The 21185-nt window shown below is 36.1% G+C and overlaps 3 protein-coding genes across 4 annotated transcripts; 2 read left to right on the top strand and 1 right to left on the bottom strand.

Moving 5' to 3' along the window:
* Window positions 1-245: 245 nt before the first annotated feature.
* Window positions 246-4096, top strand: LOC145897055 (speckle-type POZ protein-like). Its single transcript, XM_082985212.1, has 8 exons — window positions 246-412; window positions 629-750; window positions 808-959; window positions 1381-1508; window positions 1712-1889; window positions 2309-2487; window positions 2798-2940; window positions 3144-4096. The coding sequence occupies exons 1-8, from the start codon at window positions 299-301 to the stop codon at window positions 3289-3291; spliced, it is 1164 nt and encodes a 387-aa protein (XP_082841338.1). The 5' UTR covers window positions 246-298; the 3' UTR covers window positions 3292-4096.
* Window positions 4097-4531: 435 nt separating this feature from the next.
* On the top strand, window positions 4532-8197 carry LOC145898458 (adenylate kinase 8-like). Of its 2 annotated transcripts, XM_082986915.1 has the most exons (13): window positions 4532-4688; window positions 4775-4859; window positions 4927-4976; window positions 5176-5310; window positions 5470-5599; window positions 5877-6049; window positions 6310-6408; window positions 6542-6674; window positions 6795-6994; window positions 7203-7315; window positions 7581-7731; window positions 7986-8107; window positions 8178-8197. In XM_082986915.1, the coding sequence occupies exons 1-12, from the start codon at window positions 4605-4607 to the stop codon at window positions 8082-8084; spliced, it is 1452 nt and encodes a 483-aa protein (XP_082843041.1). In that variant the 5' UTR covers window positions 4532-4604; the 3' UTR covers window positions 8085-8107; window positions 8178-8197. The 2 variants fall into 2 exon arrangements, with proteins under 2 accessions (XP_082843041.1, XP_082843040.1); XM_082986914.1 differs by lacking the exon at window positions 8178-8197 and having other exon boundaries at window positions 7986-8147.
* A 300-nt stretch (window positions 8198-8497) lies between these two features.
* LOC145899887 (structural maintenance of chromosomes protein 1A-like) lies at window positions 8498-19925 on the bottom strand. The gene is made up of 26 exons (XM_082988820.1): window positions 19696-19925; window positions 19172-19349; window positions 18975-19098; window positions 17877-18036; window positions 17646-17803; window positions 17265-17435; window positions 16998-17156; window positions 16713-16870; window positions 16305-16473; window positions 15936-16091; window positions 15490-15710; window positions 15035-15188; window positions 14653-14694; window positions 13951-14101; window positions 13330-13463; window positions 12809-12925; window positions 12577-12683; window positions 12199-12355; window positions 11879-12004; window positions 11466-11615; window positions 10748-10867; window positions 10265-10459; window positions 9808-9964; window positions 9078-9236; window positions 8805-8932; window positions 8498-8726 (listed from the first exon to the last, which is right to left on the bottom strand). The coding sequence occupies exons 1-26, from the start codon at window positions 19802-19804 to the stop codon at window positions 8649-8651; spliced, it is 3738 nt and encodes a 1245-aa protein (XP_082844946.1). The 5' UTR covers window positions 19805-19925; the 3' UTR covers window positions 8498-8648.
* Window positions 19926-21185: the final 1260 nt, after the last annotated feature.

The raw sequence follows: 21185 nt of genomic DNA on the forward strand, positions 1-21185 counted from the left end.
TGGCTGTGTGAATCATTAAATGATGTTATATTATTACATTTGATACAAAACATTGCCCTTCAGATACCATTAACCAACTGCCTGATTTTCCAGAAGATGTAGCTTGCATGGAATCTGCATAATGCAGCAGTCAAAGCAAGAATAATGCTGATTATCCCTGGTCTAATACCAGAATGATTACGTCATGTTTTACACAATTTCACGTTATGATAACATCTAATACTTCCTTGCATATACACAGATTTATGCCAAAAATGTTTTGGAGATAGTAGTGGTATAGGGTTCACCTTTTGCAGAAATGTTACCAACACAGAGAGTCACGGCGCCTGCCTCCTCATCGCGATCAAACAGTCCTGCACCTCCAACAGACATGCTTGGCACTCCAGTTGCTGAGAATTGGTGTTACACACAGGTAAACTTTCCCATTTAATTATTTTGAATGTGCTATGTCCCATAAAAATTAAGTATCACGTTGTTTAACCTTATATTGTTTTATTACGGATATATAAAAAAGATTATTACACCTATTACGTACACAATAAATGGTATTAGATAAATTGATATATCGATTTCCTTTCTAGCGACGAAGAAATGCTGCCGTTGCTTAATCCAATTGTATTTTCTACAGGTTAAAGTTGTCAAGTTTTCATATATGTGGACAATCAACAATTTTAGTTTTTGTCGTGAAGAAATGGGCGAGGTGCTGCGCAGTTCCACATTTTCCTCTGGGGCAAATGATAAAATGAAATGGTAAAATCTGCATATTTGTTTGTTTTAGCTGCGTTGTCAATCGAATTAAACTTTTAGGTGTCTGCGGGTTAACCCAAAGGGACTGGATGAAGAGTCTAAAGACTACCTATCTCTTTATCTTCTACTTGTGTCATGCCACAAAAGTGAAGTTCGTGCAAAGTTTAAGTTCTCTATTCTGAATAGCAAACGAGAAGAAACCAAAGCTATGGGTAAACACAAAGCATAGCTATACTTTCACTATATGCATAGTTTTGAAATGCCTCCATCAATAGTCACATTGGTAGCCATTTCACATGCCCTGCAATGGTATTGCGTTGTGTGTTACTTCAAGTATTGATGTTGATTAGTTTACTACATAGCAAGTAACACTTTATTCATGCAAAATAGTATCTCAATTTGCAAAAATTGCTTCAAACTCGATTTTCTTCGCCATTGACTCCTCTATCTTTTTTCGGTTGTGATTCTTTTGAAAATGTGCACAGTCTGGTGAAATGACAGCTAAACACAAAACCAAAAACTTCTGTTTAGCTAAACTATTGTCGGAAAAATTAATAAAACAGTATTGCGTTTTGCTCATTAAATGTTATGTTTTTTACATCTTTGATTTGTAAAGCTTCATTCAATTTGCAGAGAGTCAGCGTGCTTACCGTTTTGTGCAAGGAAAAGATTGGGGCTTTAAAAAGTTTATCCGCCGTGATTTCTTGATGGATGAAACTAATGGTTTGTTGCCAGATGACAAACTGACTTTATTTTGTGAGGTATGTGCTGTTTCTTTCTCTGGAGGCATGTTTACGTATATTAACGAGATTTAAGTTATAAATGTTAACGACTGCTTTTTGTAAAATAGGTTTTGTGAACAAAAGTAATAGTTTTATTGTAAATGCATCTGGTCCTGCAAAATAGTGTATTCATTTATTGATGGATATTATCCCAATAAACTTAATTTATTTTTGTTGTTTAGGTTAGTGTTGTCCAAGATTCTGTTAACATTTCTGGGCAATCAACTATGATGCAGTTGAAAGTGCCTGAATGCCGTTTGGCAACGGACCTGCAGTCATTGCTTGAACAATCTCATTTTACTGATTGTATCTTCTTCGTCGATGGAAATGAATACAAAGCACACAAAGCAGTTGTTGCTGGTAAGTTTTTTAGTTTTTAGCAAAACCTGATGTTCTAAAGATGGAGCTTTTGCACATTGTACAATACCATATGTTTTTCCACATATATGCTACCAACTTATCCATGCATTATCTGGTTAGTTGCAAATTGTATTTTTCTGCAATATGCTTTACTGCCGTTTGATTAAATAATGATTTGCTGTCACAAAACAATATACACCTCCACATGTGGGGTAAAATAAATGTCTCTTGCATAATATTCCATCAGCTTTCAAATGTACAAAATATTCTCCAATATGTTTTATGTAGATCATTAAACTTTATTGGGCGAACACATGAATTTTTTATGAAAATTATGTTTTCAATAAGATTGCATAACTTTTTGTTGTTTCCAATGTTACTTTTTGAAACATAACATGAATTAAAAAATTGTTTAACAGCTCGCTCACCAGTGTTTCGAGCCATGTTTGAACATGAGATGGAAGAAAGCAAGTTTAATCGAGTAGAAATTTCTGACATTTCTCATGAGGTTTTCAAAGAAATGCTCAGCTTCCTTTATACTGGGACATCCCCCAACTTGGACGATATGGCAGCTGATTTGCTTGCCGCAGCTGACAAGGTTATATTTCATAATATTTTCTGGTGTTTTGTACAGGTCAAACACAATTTCATTGGTTTTACTCCCATGTGTATTGTTGTATTTAATCTAGTTACTACAATCTTGAAATGTGACTTTCAGTCTTGATTTGTTCGGACTGTTTCACTATATGCTTAATCTTGTGTGTGTGTTAAATTTGAAAGGTTGCTTTACAGACACATTTTGTATGGCAATTCTATAAAAAAATTGTCCACATTAAATAAAAAAACAAAGTGTGTCTAATGAGATACACTGATACATTATTTGTTTTAAAATCCATTTGTTTAACCAGTATGCCCTGGAACGACTCAAAGTTATGTGTGAAGAATCTCTCTGTTCAAACTTATCTGTTGAAAACGTTGCTGAAATTCTAATTCTAGCCGATTTACATAATGCTTCCCAGTTAAAAGAGATGGCAATTGATTTTATTAACAAGTAAGTCAAACTTTTATATAAATTTATGGGTGAATAATAATGATACAATCAATGCATTATGTTTAGTGTAAAAGGGTTTAGGTGCAAATGTCTGCATTAGGTAACATAACGTTGAGGAGTAAAGTTTAAAGATTGTTGTAATTTAACCATTGTCCCAACTTTGCGCAGGACTAAATTTTAACCTGAATTTTTGCTTTGTTTAGTCATGCCCTTGACGTTATGGAAACGGGCGGTTTTAATTTGATGGTGCGCTCACACCCTCACTTGGTGGCGGACGCTTTTCGGGCCCTTGCAGCCATCCAATCTCCTCCTTCTGGACCACCCAGAAAGCGCCTGAAGTCTTCAAATTAACCCTCACAGTCGCTACTTTTATCTGCGATATTCTGGCTTGTGACAAGGGTTTACGGCGGTTTCAGAGCATGTGGAAGAAGGCGCCCAGCATCAAATTCGTCGTTCGTTTGTACTGTGCCTAACTTGCCAAGTCTGCAGTGGGTTTGTGTTGGTATGCTTTGTCACTCTCCGCATAGACACGTTATCGATTTTTGTCGTTAGTTTTTCCTCAGTGGTAGGACTAAGGTTAACCGTTTTGTTAAAATGCACCAAAAGCGAATGTAATCATTAGGCGACTTATTTACAAAGGCAAACGTCTCGCAGAAGCTGTTTGGCGTCACACTGCATATATAATAATCGATAATATCACCATTCTTCTGCAAAGTCCATACACTTTTGAGCAACACTGTATAAAAAAAGGAAACAAGGTTACAAATGTTTGGTGCTCAGATGTTGACAACACGGTCTTGCTGTGGCCGTTTTGAAGTTGCTCCTCATCAACTAATCTCCAGTTATAGAGTGTTGTTTTAATGAACAAGCCAGGGTATTTACAAGTTTTCGCTTTCAGATGATGAAATTAGGTGATATATTTGTTTATTTTTGCGGTTTCGAACTCTTGGGAATTTCAGATGAAATTTGTTTCACACCAGCATTAATTGAGTGTGTTGCTTTGTTTGAAATGCACTTTTGTCTCCTTTGTGTTGAGACACTTTCCTAGACAAATATAAATGCGTAAAATGGAATTTGGCAGTTGATTTTTGTTGTTTGTGATTACTTGAACTCTGACCGGCGAAAAATTGAATTTCACAAATACAGATGACGTAAAACAAAAGCATATTTGTCCCTTCACACTAGGCAAAAGGAATATTATGCTTGAAGTACAAAGAAAAGTTTGGAATTCCCATCAGGAAAAGTAGTTGAAACTTTTCCATTACCTGAAAACTAAAACCCCTTCTCGACATAATTAAAACAAATGACAACTACAATTTTTTAGGAGCCAAAATATGCGAGTGCTTCCGGATGAATTTGAAGCCTTTAAATTCAGTTGTCAGTACTATAGTTTTCAAGTTTTGAAATTGTTTTGAAGAATTTTAAAATCAGAAGAATTAATTGCATTGTTATTTTTTCGTTTGCGATAAGTTTTTGTGATATCGTCTGCATGTAGAATTGCAATTAAACGATCTACATAAAACGTTTCGGTCATCCATTAAAAAATTAAATTCGGTCATCCATTATTGACGTTTCCAATGACAACAGAATCTGAACAATTTTGTAGTTTTGAATTATTTGAAAACGTCTCTTTTGCTGCATCAGAACTTTAATTGTTTCGCATTATGGATGCAACAAAGAAACCGTTACGAATTCCTCCTGAATTTGGAGTTTACGCAGAAGAGCATGGAATATTTGACATGTACAAGGTAAAGAGTTTTGCGTTTTTTATAAATATTTTTGTTGTTAATGTTTTATGTATAAACAAGATATTTGTAATATTTCTTATTTGCAGAGATTGTTAAGTCAACTGATTATTGATAAACCAGATGAACCAATTCAATTCGTGATTGACTGGCTGAGAAGAGACAATAACGACGGTATTTGCTGTGATATTTTCAGGTCCAAAGACATATACTGTAACATTTTTACTAAAACTATTTACAGTGTCAAAGATTGCAGTACTAGGACCCCCTGCCAGTGGAAAAAGTGGCATTGTAAGTTATAAATTATAAGCTTATGATAAAAAAATATTAAAAGGGTGTTACATTTGGATTTGGTAAAAAATATATTGTGGTAGGCCTAATGCATTATTGCAACCAGAAATACATTATCATACTAGCTTATCTTGTTACCATTTTGTTGTGTTTAATGCTCAAACATTAGAAACATTTCACTAGCAGTCCTGTACCACAGACTTCTGCTTTGAGCAAAAGGATAAACTCTGTTCACATTAACCAAGAAACTTTACTTGACGACGAGCTCTCTGATGATGCCCAAGAAGCAAAATCTTTGTTAGCTGCTTCCAAATCAGTATCTGATGACTTGTGGGTCAGTATGTAGTATAGGAAACACGATATACCTTTTTTAATTTATCTGTTGTATGATTAAAATGACAACACACCTTACTAAAGCAATTTTATTCAATTCAACTGCAAGAAAATCCGTGTTTAAAAGCTAACAGAGACTATGAAATCTATGTGTAAACAGGTAAAGCTAATTGTGGAACGCTTGAAACGGAAAGACTGCCTGCGACGTGGTTTTATCCTTGAAGGTTTTCCACAAAATCGCCATCAAGCCATTGACCTGCAAGCTAATGGAATTTTGCTTAAGCATGTCGGTATGTTAGTATGCTGACAGTTACTTAAAGCATTACTTTGTCATGCCTAAAATTACACCCGGCTTACCTTTCTCAAGAGTATGTTTAAGACAGCATTTCAATATAAACCCTTTTGAAATTAATGCTGCAAATTGGAGGTGTTATTACTTTTTGTCAATATGAATCTGTTGTTTACAAAACAACAGTTCACTTATATCTTAAAACTGGAACTTATCAATATTGTTTATTTATATTGTGTAATTTTGTCATTCACCAAATTATATTTATGTTTTTTCAGTGATGTTAGATGCCCCTGACACAGTACTTATTGAAAGGCAAGCTGGAAAGCGTGTGGACCCGATTACAGGAGATGTATATCATACTACATTTGACTGGCCTCAGGATCCCTCTGTGCAGGCAAGACTATTGGAACCAGATGGGATCTCAGAGAAGGACATGAAACAAAAACTAGTACGTGTTTTGGAAACTGGCGTTAAATAATAGTAACCAGACCAATTTGCATGTGGAAATATTGCCATATTTACATGATGGTGTGTGTACAGCAGATGCTAATAATCATAGGTTGGACACCGTGCAATAGGCACAGTAAATAGTATATGCAAGAAAATGTGTAGGCAGTTTTAGTTGTTTTGTCCACTTGGGTGACAAACACTTAATTTCATTGAAGTACATACTTTCAACGTATGCAACCAAATCTTCACGTTTCATAGTTGGAATATTCCCGCCACGTTTCCGGCCTCCAACAGACTTTTCCTAATATTCACAAGTTGATCAACGCCGATCAACCGAAAGCGGATGCTCTTGCACAGGTGATATTAAGCTTCTAGTTGTATGCGTTCTGTATCTCGCTGACTTGATCAGTATCCGGCACCAATGTGGTTTGATTCCCATAATTTTTAGTTAGTTCTACTCGCGCAATATGACGATCTGATTTGATTCCAGACTGTAACATTTGTGAACACTCAACTTCGTACCGAAGCACCCCACACACCACGTATCGTTCTTATCGGTCCAACAGGAAGCGGAAAAAGCACAATGGCCGAAAAACTTGCTGAGAAATACAAGCTGGTTAACGGTAATCTGTTTTGTATATTTAGTTTGAATATGAAGAGTTTGCGTAGAAGTTTTTCAATGTTCATCAGTCGTCGGAACATTTAATAAGTAAACATGCTGTAAAAATTGATCAACATCACAGTGTCGTGTGGAACGGTCATCAGGGAGCAAATCGCAAACGAGACAAAACTGGGCGAGGCAGTTAAAGAGTTCGTGAAGGAAAAACAACGCATTCCAAACCCCCTGGTGTCCAAGATCATTCTCGACCGATTGACAAACTTGGACGCTTCGTCACAGGGTTGGGTCTTGCACGGATTCCCGCTTACCAGAGAACAAGCCGAGGTTCGTCATGTTTATTTTTTTTGCTTGGTATACGTTCGAAACCAGAGCAGTTTATTGTTGATCCATTTATCACGTCACTTATGACGTCATAAACACCCCTTTTCCATCTATCATAGCTGGGTAAGTCAATAATATTAGAAACAGAGTATTGACTGTGCGTGTTATAAGCCGCCGTTGCGTGGGTTTTTAATTACAATTCTCTTGACAGAGTTTAGCAGACGGGGGACTTCGCCCAAACCGAGTTTATTTTCTGGATATTCCCGACGATTGCGTCATAGAAAGGTTGTGCTACCGACTTACAGATCCAATCAGCGGAGAGAGGTGACTTACTTATTTTTACCCAAATGTTCTCTAGCCTTGCATTTTTTTTTTTTTACCCGAGTTAGTAACTTGAAGCAGCAGTCTACTATCAACGCTAAATTAGTACAAAAATGCAGCAAAGTTATACACTTGGAGTTAAGTTAACCCCGCCTCTAAAAGTTGGTACGACTAAAGAACGCCCGGCCCAATAAAGTGTCCTTCTTCAGCGACGGTTGCCCTCATTTTTGGCACAAAATCTGTCAAACCACTACCTCTTCATCTCCAGGTTCCACACCATCTACAACCCGCCCCATTCTAATGAAGTGAAGCAGAGATGCCGACAAAACCCGGAAGACAGCGAGGAGGCAGTTCGCAAGAGACTGGATGAATATCACCTTTATATGGAGGAGTTGTCCGAATATTATTCAGAGGACGGAGTAAGGATATCTTTTATTTTTACCCCGTTTGCATGGAATGATAACCATCGTAACAATATAAATGTCACTTCAAATAACGTTTCTATATTCTAATGTAATGTAATGTAATAGGGTCGTATCTGTGTGTGCAGTTTTTGACCAGCAGGTATTTTAACTCTGCCTGTGATTAATCCCGTTGTTACTCCCACCATGCATGCTTACAATCTGTTTGCAAAGTAAACCTAATTTTATAAACTTGGCGGGATTTGTTTTAGGCGTCACGCATCAACGCCGACCAGGATCCACAAACAGTATTCGAATACGTGGAGAGCATTCTTGTAAATCCACTTCCTAAAAGCCTCGGACGAGACTAGACCCGACCAGCAATCTACACATTGTAAAAACGTTATTTTCATCGAATTATAATAAAGTACGTTTTTCACATCAATGATTTTTTTATGTTTAAGCGAGAAAAATTACTTCGCGGAAACTATATGGGATTTTCACGTGAAATTGCTTGTGCTTCGATGTATTTACTCGGTGACTGGTTTGCGAAATTGGTTTAGAAGGCTTGGCTTATTCATCGAACATTATCACAAACTACATAACCATTAATCCTCTTCACGGCATCAGATCTCATTAGTAATGGTGGGTGATCGAAGTGATTCAAGTAACATAGGTGTTTTAAAAACATGTTTTGAAAAGCGGTCGCACGTCGCCAATTGTCAGAGACCATATAACGTTAAGGTGTGTTTGAGCCCACAAACTAAATCAGTCAATCAGCCAGATGAAAAACAAGCTATTTAGGCTTGCGAACAACAGCTTTATTCACAACGTATAACCAACAAACAGGACATAACTCTGTACACAAGGGCAGTGAAAGCGTCTGCAGCATTTTTTTGGCTCAACTGGAAAACTACAGACCGACGTGATGATATTTATTCGCTTGGCTGCACATCGGGGTAGCAAGAAAGGTCAAGGGTCATGACCTTGCTTGCGATGCAACCATCTCCTTGCTAAAAACATAACAGATGATCAGAAAAGGGAATTAACAATTTCCAGTGGGAGTTTCAGATCCTAAAAGAGCTTCTCACCTCAGGGTAAATCCCCACAAGCGCGTCGACTTTGTTGTAGAATTCTTCTTTGAGGGAAATGACAATGCACTGCACTTTGTGAGACATTTGCTTGATGTATTCGGCCACCTTCCCGATGTTCGTGTTGTCTACGAACACAAAACTACAGTTTTAGCGAAATATATTGTATACACAGTCCATGTGTCCCTCTTTTCTTTTGGTTTTATTCCAATCTGTACTTATGAAGTTGAACATCTCTCAAATGGACTAAATATAATCATTGATACAACTTACCCAGGGCGGCGTCGATCTCGTCGAGCACAAAGAAAGGCGATGGTTGGTAATCGTGTATTGCAAAAATTAGGGCCAAAGCTGCCACTGTCTTCTCGCCACCCGATAAGTTGTCCATGGGTCTGAAACGTTTTCCCGGTGCCACACAGTTGTATGTAGTACCTGTTGGACCGACAGAGTGTGTATAATGGGTTCCATACTATATTACACGTGGAGTTTTATAAATATTGGTCACAATTCGGTTTGTAGTCAAACATTCAGTCTAGCTGATCCAACGCTACTGCTTACATAGGCACCCGTTTACTTTTTGAATATCTTCAAAAAAATACACATTTATATCAAGTATTGTCTAAAAGAATGGGATTTCCATTTCAAATAAATAAACTTGATTGTTTTAAATCCATACATTTCATTGTATTTTATTGTACATAGCATGGCTGGATGTGACCGAAACAGTTGGTATCGACTTAAGTCGACTCCAAAAACATTCGACTAGAAACCGAATCGATTGAGAATAACACGCTAATATGAAATGCCTCAAGGTGACCCAAATTATCTACACACAAAATGTATGAAGGTTTTTTACTCGTAAAATCAAACGGAACACATATTATTTTGTTTAAAACTGCTTACATAAAATGTGTTATAACTACAACAAAAAATCAAACGATTCGAAATTGCATCCCGAGCCATGATAACGAATTTTAGCACATATTACAATAACAACACCTACCGTCCAAATAAGGTTCCTCAGGGTTTTCCGGCCCAAGAAACGCCTGGGCGCTGTTGTTACGCGACAAATCCTTGTAGATATCGTCGATTTTGGTGGACACGTAATCGAAACACTGGTTGAAGTGCTCTAAACGCTTCTTTCGTACAGCCTCGTAGTCCTGTGTGGTAAGATATTAAAAACAAAATGCATGTCAACGGTGGGATTCATAAGGCAAGCATTCAATGCATTTCCTTGCTGCTCATTGAAATTTAAAGTAATGGAAAATAGATAAAAGAGTCAAGCTCTTTTAAAAGTCTTGCGAAACAATTGACACATTGTTGTGCTTTAGCGACGATACAAATGTAGGTCGAACAACTGGGTATAGCCAACATATTTCACGTATTGTAGAACAATATACCTTCCATTAACAAACACTCAAATAAGTCCAATAGACCAAGTATTGTCGCCAAATTTTTACCTGCTTAGCTTTCTTGGCCCGTTTTCGCACATTATCAAATTGATCTTTGGATTCGTGGTAGCGGGACTTCACCTCGTCCAAATGCATCATCGCTTTCATGTTGGGAGCGCTGTGATGTTGGATAGTGGAGTACAAATCGTTCAAGCGTGACTGCAAGCGGTCTCCTTCGCGTTTTACCTCATCCAGGTCTAAATGCTGCAAAGATCGGAGAAAATGTTGTGATGGTTTAATACAAATGTATGTTTAAAAATGCAAAGGTAACAGAGTAGTGTACGCTATATGAGAAATGCTAGTACTGCAAAAATAAATAGCTAAGATATTCAACATAAAAGTTATTGCTACAACACGGGACAATCAGGGTGGAAAATGTTTCATGGAAATCGGCAATGAAATCCACCAAAAAGACTAAGCAGTACTCTAGAAAAGGGGTAGAAGATGTTAGCAACAATAAGTTTGATTTTACAGAGTTTACGTCAATCTCACCTTCAGGTCATGTGGAAGTTTCTTGTAGTCAATTTCAAGTTGGGCTTCCTTTTCGTAGATAGCAGAGGTGTGTTGCGAGCTGCTTGCCATCCCCAAAGTTGATTGTTCAGAGGCCAAGTCCTAAAATGTACATTGCACAGGTTGAAAATCAACCGGCATCAACTAGCCTAAAAGTTTTTGGCTGTGTCATGAACTTATATAAACTAATCCTTGCAACCTTTTACATGGTCATAGAAATATCATTGTGAATTGCGTACATTAAAACAAACGTTTACATCTTGAAGGAATATGTAAGCATGTTGGTTGAAACTGCTGAAATAAGCACGGAAACTCACATTTTTTGAATTTGTGATTGTTTCCTACATGCAGTTTTTTATCGTTTTAATTGCTTTGTGTTTTTTTGTAGTGGTAGCCCCGCAAGTGGACTTACTGTGGAGTTATTTTGTTGTTGTTTTTGTTGTGGTTTTAATTAATTAATTTAATTTTTTATTGCTATTCTGTTTTCAGACAGAAACTGAAGATGCCATTAGGCGAAATTAATATTTCTTAAATAAAGATCTTATGCTGGTGTGATCACCTGTTACTCCTTTCGGAGCCCTAGGAATATTACATTGATTTGTAAAAGGCAGATCCGTCAGTTACCGACCTGCAAAGGCTGATTCTTGCAGTCACATTTCTGACATTTTGTGTTTACTTACAGGCAATCGTGTTTACTTACAGATTGATCCACTTCTGTAAGTGATCCTTTCTTCAGAGGCAGGGGGATGTCATCCATCTTGCATTGTTGAAGTAGAGAATGTCGAGTTTCCTTTTTCTGCTCCAACTTTAGCTCCTGTGCAGTGATCAGCTTCTGATACTGGCTTAATTCCTGCAAAACACCCAGTATTTTTAAACCTGGTTGGTCAAAACAGTGTCTGCACCTCGAATACACATTTTTATTGTAATGTCAAAACTCACAACCACAAAGTGGGAAATTATTGTAATAATAATATTACTGTGTCAAGAACAAATTTTATGAATATTGATTGCCGAAAAAAAGGAAGCATATTTGGCAGTGGAGTAAAACACATCAGTGTAAAAATGATTTTAACAGTTTCAAGTTTGAGCAGACAGTTCATGAGAATAACAAACCTTTGCAACTTTGCCCATATCTTTTCGAAAATCCTCAACTTCTGAGGACTTTTTGTCATTTTCATGTTTCTTCTCAATCTTTTGTGTCTTTAAATCCTGCAGCTGGTCCTCAGTTTCTTGGATTAACTGTAAAATTATCAATCCAACAATGACCTCATAATTTACAAGCCAAACACCACTTGTTTGTGTATTTTACTTGGTCTTAGAATCAATAATCTCATTTTTCATACAAAAACCACATTTTGAACTTCTTATCAAGGCTATTGCTAAATCTAAGTAACAGTTTGTTCTGAGTTTTACAAATATTAATAAAAAAGCACCTTCATTGTTCTCTTTTCCTCCCTCTTGTGGTTTTCAATGTTTTTCTCATCGTTTCCAATCATTTCTCTCCACTTCATCACATTCTGGAAAGTGTCGAGTGAGTTTTCATACTCAAGCTGATTGGTCAAACGAGATTTCTGGTTGTCAAATTCCAACCTTTCACAATATCACAGTGTTTGGGTTGAAAAAATACGACTGCATTTTATAATTTAGCAACTGTTACCGTATTTTTTTAAAATCATTGCAAGACAACATTTTCATAACATGTCGCATAACTTTGCCAAATTTACAGTGACCTTCTGCTAAAGCCATAAATATGGTTTCAGAAAGATAAAAATTTGACGGCAATTATTAAGAGTTATCAATAATTTCTTTACCTTTTTTTAAGAGTCTCCTGCTGCCTCCTCAACTCCCGCTCTTCATAAACCCGAATGTTTGGGACTCCGATTTGAACACAAAATGTTCTAAACACATCATCTTCCACCTAAAGAAAGTGACATATGACAAAAGTGGTATAAAAATAGGGACTGGTATAAAATTAATTAGGAGGCTTTTATTGTTTTTCCTTTAAAGATTAGGGAAAGTCTAATGCTGTGTCATTATGACTACCTCGTTCATAGAAAGCCTGTAATGGCCGATGTCCTCTTCCCTTGCACGAATTCTCTCCTCAATTTCCATAAAGCGTGGTTCAAAGTTTTGCAAAACTTGTTCCAGTTCACCAATCCTCTGCACAGAAAAATTTCACACTTCAACACTCTAAACAAATGAGGCCAATTTCTAGTACATTAACCAACAGTAGTTGTGAGTATTAAAGTTTTGGTTGCTATGCAACAGCCTTTATCAGGATTTAATGGTGTAAACGTGCAAAAGCACATCGTAGTCAATTGTCAGGGCGCATAAACAGAGAAAAAAATGCAAGGGCAGAAATAAAGAAACAAAAAACAACAAGGAAAGTACACATCTGAAATACATTTTTGACAGGAGAGCCGCCTTGCAGTAATAAATACGCCTATTTTATTTGCATTAACAAAAGTTAAAACGTTGTAACCAGAAAGCAAAACCTTCGAAAAAACAGAACATTGAACTGTTTCATAATTACGTGATAAGTTAACATTAAAGTAAATGTTTACCTCATCGTGATCTTTCATGCTTCTCTTTTCAGTGTTATCCAAGTCATTCTGGGTGTACTTGATTCGACTTTCCAGACCTGTGATCTGACTGATGACATTCTTCAAATCAGCCTCCTTGCGTTTCTTTTTCATTTCTGCATTGATGTTAATATTTAATATTTTATATAGCATAGCTGTTAATCTACAAATAACTTTGTAAAAGAAAAATTAACAACATCTGTAAGCAAGGACTTTTACTCTCTATCACGTTCATAGACATAGAGTTTTGCAAATTTTAACCCGTTTTTTGTTCAAATTGATGTTTTTGCTACACACTTGACTTGGCAGTAAATTTTCCATAACCAAACAATCAACTGTTTTGTCAAACAATAAATACAATATGTGTTAAATGCCAAACTAAATATGTCATCATATATTGAACTACCATTGAAGTTATTATTATGTCATGCTATTATAAATGTGTGTTCGATCATGCTACAGAATGCACTTAAACGCTTTTTACAATCGAAAAAACAGAAAAAGACATAATGGTGTTGTAACACTCCAAGGCTGGAGAATACTCCCTTGCCACTTTTCACATGCAATTTAAACTTATCGAAGCAGCTTCTATTTCCTGCAAACCTTGTTTTAGTTCCTCAGTGAGTTTTTCTTTGCGTGATTGCAAGTGATCCAAAACCTTCTCATCCCATTTCTGAGCCTTTTTCTTTAAATCTGTGGCACCACCTGATATTACACCAGACTTTTGGAAAAGTGTTCCATCGAGTGCAACAGCCTATAACATAAAAAAAGGCATTTTGTTATTTTTACCACTTGTTTATATATCTGGCAAAGAAGTATTAAACAGATTGCTCAAACACAAATAATTCTTGTAAATAATTTGTTAGTAGTATTTTTTTAAATCATGCTTGCTACAATCAATACTCTTAAGCAAATCATCAAAGTATTTGCTTTACACATTTACACATGTGCTTTTACACATTTACACATGAGCTTTATTGTCATGCAATACTCATGATGAAATAAAAACACCTGTAAAATGTTTGTACAAATTGTTTTTGATCAATATCAAATCATAAATTTTTAACCACTGCAAAAAAGATCTTATGGTTACCGTACATAACAAACATTGTCGAAACCAGAAAAAATATTAATAAAAACAAAAGACAATTGAAAATTTGTTTATCATTGGCACAAGTGAAACAGATCACATGCAAAATGTCTGCTAGTGGTGACACAACATGCAGATTTAGTGAATTTGATTAATATTGGTGCACACAATTAGTTGTCATGCAACAAGCACGCTATCACCATAGCAACAATAACCTGGTTTCTTTTTCCTGCACCATCCTGTCGCCCAAACCCATCCTGGAGGTAGATGTAATTTATGTTATTTTTTGAATACTTACCAATGGCATTTCTACAACCTATGAGCACTTTGTCAGAATCTTTTACCACAATAATACTCAATGAACAACCAAGTTTTTGTTATAGTTTAATTTATTTTAATGCAAATTTTAAAAAAAATACCATACTTTTAGGCAACTTTTCAGTTTAAAAATGTTCAGTAACAAAAGAATATAAATCTGGGAAATACATAATTTATTTTTCATTCAACCTTTAAACAGTAAAACATAAACTATTTTGAGGTCTCCTTTGGTCCTTTCTAAAGGCACATAACCACACAGGACAAAAAAATGCTACAAACCTTATGTCGCTGCACTTGACCAAACGCCACTTTACGAGCATCATCAGCATTTTCGCAGACTAAGGAGTTGCCGCATGTAAATTGTAATGCCCGTTTAATTGCAGGTAGTTCATACTTGATAACATCAATAACAAGTTTTACACCACGGGGCTCCCTGTGGAAATACACACAATTGTCATGCAATGACACTTCCATCTGTACACTATATTAAACAAACACGTATAAACATGTATAGTACAATCAAAAGAAAATTGTTCATTGCACTGTAATACCCTTTTGTGCATTATAGCTCACTATAAACAAATGCCAAGCACTTTATAGTGCTATTTACATTGAACAAACTTGACATACAGTTCAATGATCATAGCCCTACATTATCAGCTGCAATATGGCTATGATAAATACTGTATTGTTTTGTGTAAAAAATTCACTACAAAAAAATGGTTTACACCGACCTGATCTCACGAAGTTGGTCATTAATCGGCTTTGCATCAATGTAGTCCAGAGGAAGAAAAGTTTCCGGTTCAGCGCACTGCTCCTTCATGTATTGGATGCAGTCACGAGCTGTTTTCTCCGTGTCACACACAATCGCATACATGTACTTGCCCAAAACTTTGGTGATGGCAATTTTGTATCGATTGTGTACTGGTTCACATAGGTCAAGCACGCGACCATACTGTACAATACAAGTAATGTGTAAAATAATTTTTGTTGGGTTTACAACAATGAAAAATGGAACGAGCGGAAATTTAATATTGTATCAATGTTTTAATTATGAAATAAATCTAGTCATATGCAAAAATGTCTAAATGGCTTCAAGAATTCGTGTGTGTGTAGCTTGGTGATACTCTACACAGTGGCAGAACTTTTTTTCTGAAATGAAGCTTGTTGTTAGACATACCACTCCCGGAAACAGTCTTCTCAGGGTTTCAAGCAGTTCGAGTCTTCTCTTCTGCCTGGAACTCTCAGTTCGATCCACTTTGGCATCTCCTTGCTTTCTCATCACATCTTCCAGTTCAATGTTGATCTCCCGGATTCGTTCAAAGGAACTTTGGACCTAACTCAGTAAAAAGATTTTAATGAACAGATATTTGCCACAACAATAAGATGGTCACATAAAAAATAAAAAGATTTATGAACATTGCTAAAAATCTTGCAGTTTTATGATGGTTTTAGATGTATTGAAATTGACTATATTGAAACTTGTCATTAATCGTGACTAAATCAGCAAACTAAGGCTATTTCATCCAAGCGTAACAATTTAACAAACCTGATTCTCAAGTTGCTGCTTTAACAGTTTATGTTCCTGCAAAGTTTTGCGGCTTGTTTCGATATAATCACGCAACTTCTCTGCACGAGCAGAAGCCTCCTCCAGTTCTTTCTGTTTTTGTCTTTGTTGAGCCCACAACTCACTTTTCTTGCGGCGCTCGGCATCCAGCCTGTACAAAACATGATCGGCCAAACTTTTAATGATGTAACAGAAAATGGTTAGAAAATTAAAGAGTCCCAAACAAACACGTGTTTGTCAAACTGTCAACAAACTGATTTATTTATTTTTTTCAAATGACAAATCAACAATGGTAATCATGTTTAGAAACCAAATGACAAAAAAGTGAAAAGTATGTTATTTAACTAATGTGGACATGGTGCAGTAACAGCAAGTGTGACATGATCGTACTTTTCCTGGTCAGTCTGTTGCTCTCTTTGCAATTTTTCTATTTCTGTATTGATAGCAGTTGATCGTTTTGCTGCTTCTTCTTTCAAGTGATCATATTCACGAATCTGTGACTCCTCAAGTTCAAGATCACGACCCTCACCTTGACTCTCTAACTCCACCTGGTGATTACAAAACCAATTACTTTAACTATATGCAATATAGTTATGTTACAGATAAAATCTAACAGAAAAAGTTTTATTGAAGCAGTGAATGATTTAACAAAGAAAATTGTTTTATTGTTAACACCTGTCCATCAAAGTCTTTTCGTTTCTGCTCAATGTCAGCAAGTTGATTTTCCAAATCTTTGATTACATGCATGTGACTTTCATGGCGATTTTCAGCAGTCCGCAAAGATTTCTTTGCAGATTCCAGCTTTTTCATCACAAAGTTTGTGTTTTCCTTTGCCTGCATTATGTGTGAATAATAAAACAGTTAGAATTTGCAATTCAATGCTGGACAACACACATGAAATAATAAAGAAAACAATGACAATAACGGAGAACAAAAACATACCTTGATATACAGTGGGCGCTTTTTATTTAATTCAGTCTCTTTTTCCTGAATTTTTTTATCGAGTGATGAAAGCTCTCTGAGCATTTTTCCCTGTTCTTGTTTTCGTTTTTTGATCTCTTCATCAATCTTTTCACGCTTTTTCAAGTGATGTTTAATATCACGGTTCTTTGTCTATACACAAATAGTAAAGGTTATTGAAAAGTACAGAAAAGTACTTAGTTTTTATACTGCCAACATAAGCAGTTTTTATATGTATATAAATTTGGCATTAAATTACATAGCAAGGACAACCAAAGTGTATCTAAAAAATTTACATTACAATTAGGCAAGTTTAAATCTAATGAAAATAAGTTGAAAATGCGAAGGAAAAAAAATTCTTACATCAGACTCATCCCGGATAGCTTCCATCTCCCTTTCATTGTAAAATAGTTTGAACAGCATTATTTGGAGTTTTGCAAGTAAGTGATCATCATGAAGCTTGCGATATTTTTCGGCCTCATCTTTTTCTTGCTTCGCTTCTTTTCGTTCTGCTGCAATTCCTAAAAATCACAAGAATCTTGTTTGAACATGTACCACTTATTTTTTCTAAACAGGCTTTAAAACAAGATTTACCCTTTTTTCTGTGAAACGAATATTCTGTGTCTTGCTCAGCTTTTGTCATTTCAACCTTTGCTTTGTCATATTCCTCCTTGAATTCACCAGAACCACTTATCTCCTCAAAAAGTTGGGTTCGCTCTTTTGGGTTTTTCATTGCTATCGACTCAACTTGACCCTAAAAAATATTGAATACCTTTTTTGAGCACAACAATTCAGTCTCAATTTAGAAAAAAAAAACTAGTTGGCAAAATCAGCTAAAAAAAACAGGTGCCTACTTTAGGCATACTTTATGTCAGGCAGTTGTTGTAAATACATACTTAAACTCTAATTCAAGATTTTGGAACCCCAGTACACAAACCCTGCATAAACTTGACACTATTCATAGACAAGGCTCGCCAAGATAATTTATGATGGGTTATATTTAAGTGCACTTAAGTTGGTCTGACATTTTTCACATGTTTGGTTATGTAGAATGTTTCTTTCTTGTACAATTACTTGAAAATATATTTGTTTAGATAGAAAATTTCAGCAATAAAAGGACAAAATTCATATTATCATGTGCATGATCATGGGCGTATCCAGGGGGATCAGAGGGGCCCGGGCCCCCCATTTGTGAAAATTTTGTTCTGTTTTTATAGCTAAAAAAAGCAACTGTAATTTTTTTTGTAAAAATCCCTGTGAAAACCAGAAATTTTCTTCAACGTTGACCTAAAAACCGCATCTTGCAATTGCCATTGTTTCCAAACAGGGAGCATTGTTACAAAATGTGTTAAGTCAATTAGTTGATCCCTTTTGGTAACAAATATATTTAGGCCTTTCTTTCACAGTGGTAGCAATAAAACTACGGTGCAAACACTACTGCAAAAACTCACATCAAGTGTCCCATAGTGTTACGCAATTGCGCAAGCCAGGAAGCCACCATTTATGCTACGATTTGCACCAACACTGGCGTTCGTATTTTGCAATGCTCGACCACAATTAACCTTAGTTTACACCGGAAAACGGGGAATTTCTTAAAAAAATTGGACCCCCTCCTTTAAAAAATCCTGAATAGGCCTATGTGCATGATATATGACCAAACTGCGGAACGGTTCCTTCCATCAAAGTACATACCTGGAATACAAGGAAATTCTTCACTTTAATAAAAATGTTAATTTTTTCCATCTCCTTGTTGTAATCAGCATGGGAAACAACTTTGTCATTAATCCTGTGTTCAGCTGATGATCCTTTGATAATTCTACACAGAAAAAAAATAGTGCTGCAAAAAGTCCCCTATATAGCTGTTTTCACAATTGGAGTTTAGTATGTACCTGGAAAATTCTGTCCTTTCTCCATTTTCATTGCAGTAAAGAGCTGACACCTTTGCCCGGTTTGCAACAGGTCGACCAATCGGTGCTCCATGAATTAAATCAGACAACTTCTTCACTCTCAGACTGCTCGTTTTTTCACCGAGTACGAAACTGATTGCATCCATAAGATTTGATTTGCCTGGGAATAAGCAATGCCCAACTAAAAATATCCGTTAGAGAGGTGCACAGGCCGGATTGGAAAGTATGTAATTTGTTTTTTTTGGCAAACACTTATTTGGCAGATAATGCACGAATTATCAAAACGTTTTTCATTTGTTAATGCATTAGCTAATTGTTTTGCACAGATTATTTTTATATAAGTATGCGGATGTCGGAGGATATGTTTTTTTTTATGTTTACCAATTTAGTGTCCAGTTAATTGCTTTATAATATGTAGGCCTAGCTTCAAAATGGTTTTAAAATTCATTCCATTGAAATAAAACAAACGACTAAACACTTTACATTGATTTAAGAATGTTACTTACCGGAGCCATTGGGTCCAATAATGGCAGTAAATCTTTTAAAAGGTATCAAAATCTTTCCACGGTATGATTTGAAGTTTTCCACTTCGATACTTTCAAGATATCCACTCATTTCAACAGTTTTTTGACAACAAAATTTCACAAACACGTTCAAATTACGTCACTCACCGAAATACCGTTACCTCATTATCTGAATTTCCACTGACAAGCGAACTAGAAATGCAATTTGTTTAATCCTGGTTTGTTCTTAAACCATATAACATAAATCTTTTGTTAACTTCTGTTAAAAGGAAAAATAACAAAAATCATAACAATGCTCATTGCTCAAGCTGCTCAACGAAGCACGGAGGGCGGCAAAATTATTCTGAACTGTAATGGTATGGATTAATTTTTCAGGATTTTAGTAGGTATATCAACATCGTCGATGTATAAATGAGACAAGCGGATACCTTTACACCGCAATTGAGTATTATTAAATCACCTTTACCTTTTGTTGCATTTTAAGTCGTGGTTTCATTCGGCAAATGTTTTATTTTACTGCGTCTTGCTGAAACGATTGTAATCTAATCTGGCCCTTGGGTTCAATTTCGCTGAGATTCGTTTCATCTATTCGTGTGGAATTAAGGTCGCAACCGCTATCGACTATAGTTAATAGATTTCTTGAATGAATATTTGTATGCTACTCTACACACTAGTCTATTAATTTTCGCTCAAAACCATAACGCTATACTAGAAAGGCACAAAAAATGGGCGGTTAAGACCAGGAATTTTTTTAACTTCTACCTTGTCGGAAACAGCCTTCTATTCGGAATGTGGTTTAAATTTGTGCAAGTAATATCCTTGGAATCAGAACAGTAAATTCCGAATATGCTCCCTACATGTCCGAAGTCACAAATTTTAAAGACAGACTAACAGAAACAATTTTATTTACAAGTGAACTTAACGGAAAATGTAAACAAAAATAATAACACAATACAAATAAACCACCACAGTTGGATTACATAAAACATATCGAGGATTTGAAGTGCTGTGTGGTCATGCATTAATCTTGTGTTGGTACTCGACGCAGAGTTTGCGTTTGATGAAAATTATACCAATAACTGCAAACACAACGAATGTTAGGATGATTCCACACATGACCGCCAGTAACTGAACACCTGAAATAGACAAAGGTAAGCTGCGCAAAATGCTAATTGCAACAGTAATACTCAAAATGCCGAATTGCTTACTGGCAGTTTGCAAAGAAAACTTTTCCAACTCCGGTTTATTTCCGACCATGTGGGTTCCGTTCTTTGGTTCGGAATGCATCTCGTAAGATCTTCCATCCACCATCATGGTGACGTGGCCTTTGCCTTTATCCAGTTCACCGAGAAGGAAAATCGGACCGACGACAACAGATTTTTGGCTGTTTTTCGTCACGGACCTCTTCCTCGACACCAGGCACCTCTCCACACTCGATCCATCAGGACAAGTCTGCGTAAGGAAGTCCGAAA

The sequence above is a fragment of the Ascidia mentula genome, chromosome 4 (genome assembly GCF_947561715.1).
Source record: "Ascidia mentula chromosome 4, kaAscMent1.1, whole genome shotgun sequence".
Taxonomy (NCBI): domain Eukaryota; kingdom Metazoa; phylum Chordata; class Ascidiacea; order Phlebobranchia; family Ascidiidae; genus Ascidia; species Ascidia mentula.

Coding starts and splice junctions, on each gene's coding strand:
- LOC145897055 (XM_082985212.1), top strand. CDS start 299: ATGTTACCAACACAGAGAGTCACGGCGCCTGCCTCCTCATCGCGATCA. Junction 751..807: donor GCAAATGATAAAATGAAATG/GTAAAATCTGCA, acceptor TTAAACTTTTAG/GTGTCTGCGGGTTAACCCAA. Junction 2,941..3,143: donor GCAATTGATTTTATTAACAA/GTAAGTCAAACT, acceptor TGCTTTGTTTAG/TCATGCCCTTGACGTTATGG.
- LOC145898458 (XM_082986915.1), top strand. CDS start 4,605: ATGGATGCAACAAAGAAACCGTTACGAATTCCTCCTGAATTTGGAGTT. Junction 6,675..6,794: donor GAAATACAAGCTGGTTAACG/GTAATCTGTTTT, acceptor TCAACATCACAG/TGTCGTGTGGAACGGTCATC. Junction 7,316..7,580: donor GATCCAATCAGCGGAGAGAG/GTGACTTACTTA, acceptor CTTCATCTCCAG/GTTCCACACCATCTACAACC.
- LOC145899887 (XM_082988820.1), bottom strand. CDS start 19,804: ATGAGTGGATATCTTGAAAGTATCGAAGTGGAAAACTTCAAATCATAC. Junction 14,695..15,034: donor GTCAAGTGCAGCGACATAAG/GTTTGTAGCATT, acceptor ATCTACCTCCAG/GATGGGTTTGGGCGACAGGA. Junction 11,616..11,878: donor ATATGGGCAAAGTTGCAAAG/GTTTGTTATTCT, acceptor GGTGTTTTGCAG/GAATTAAGCCAGTATCAGAA.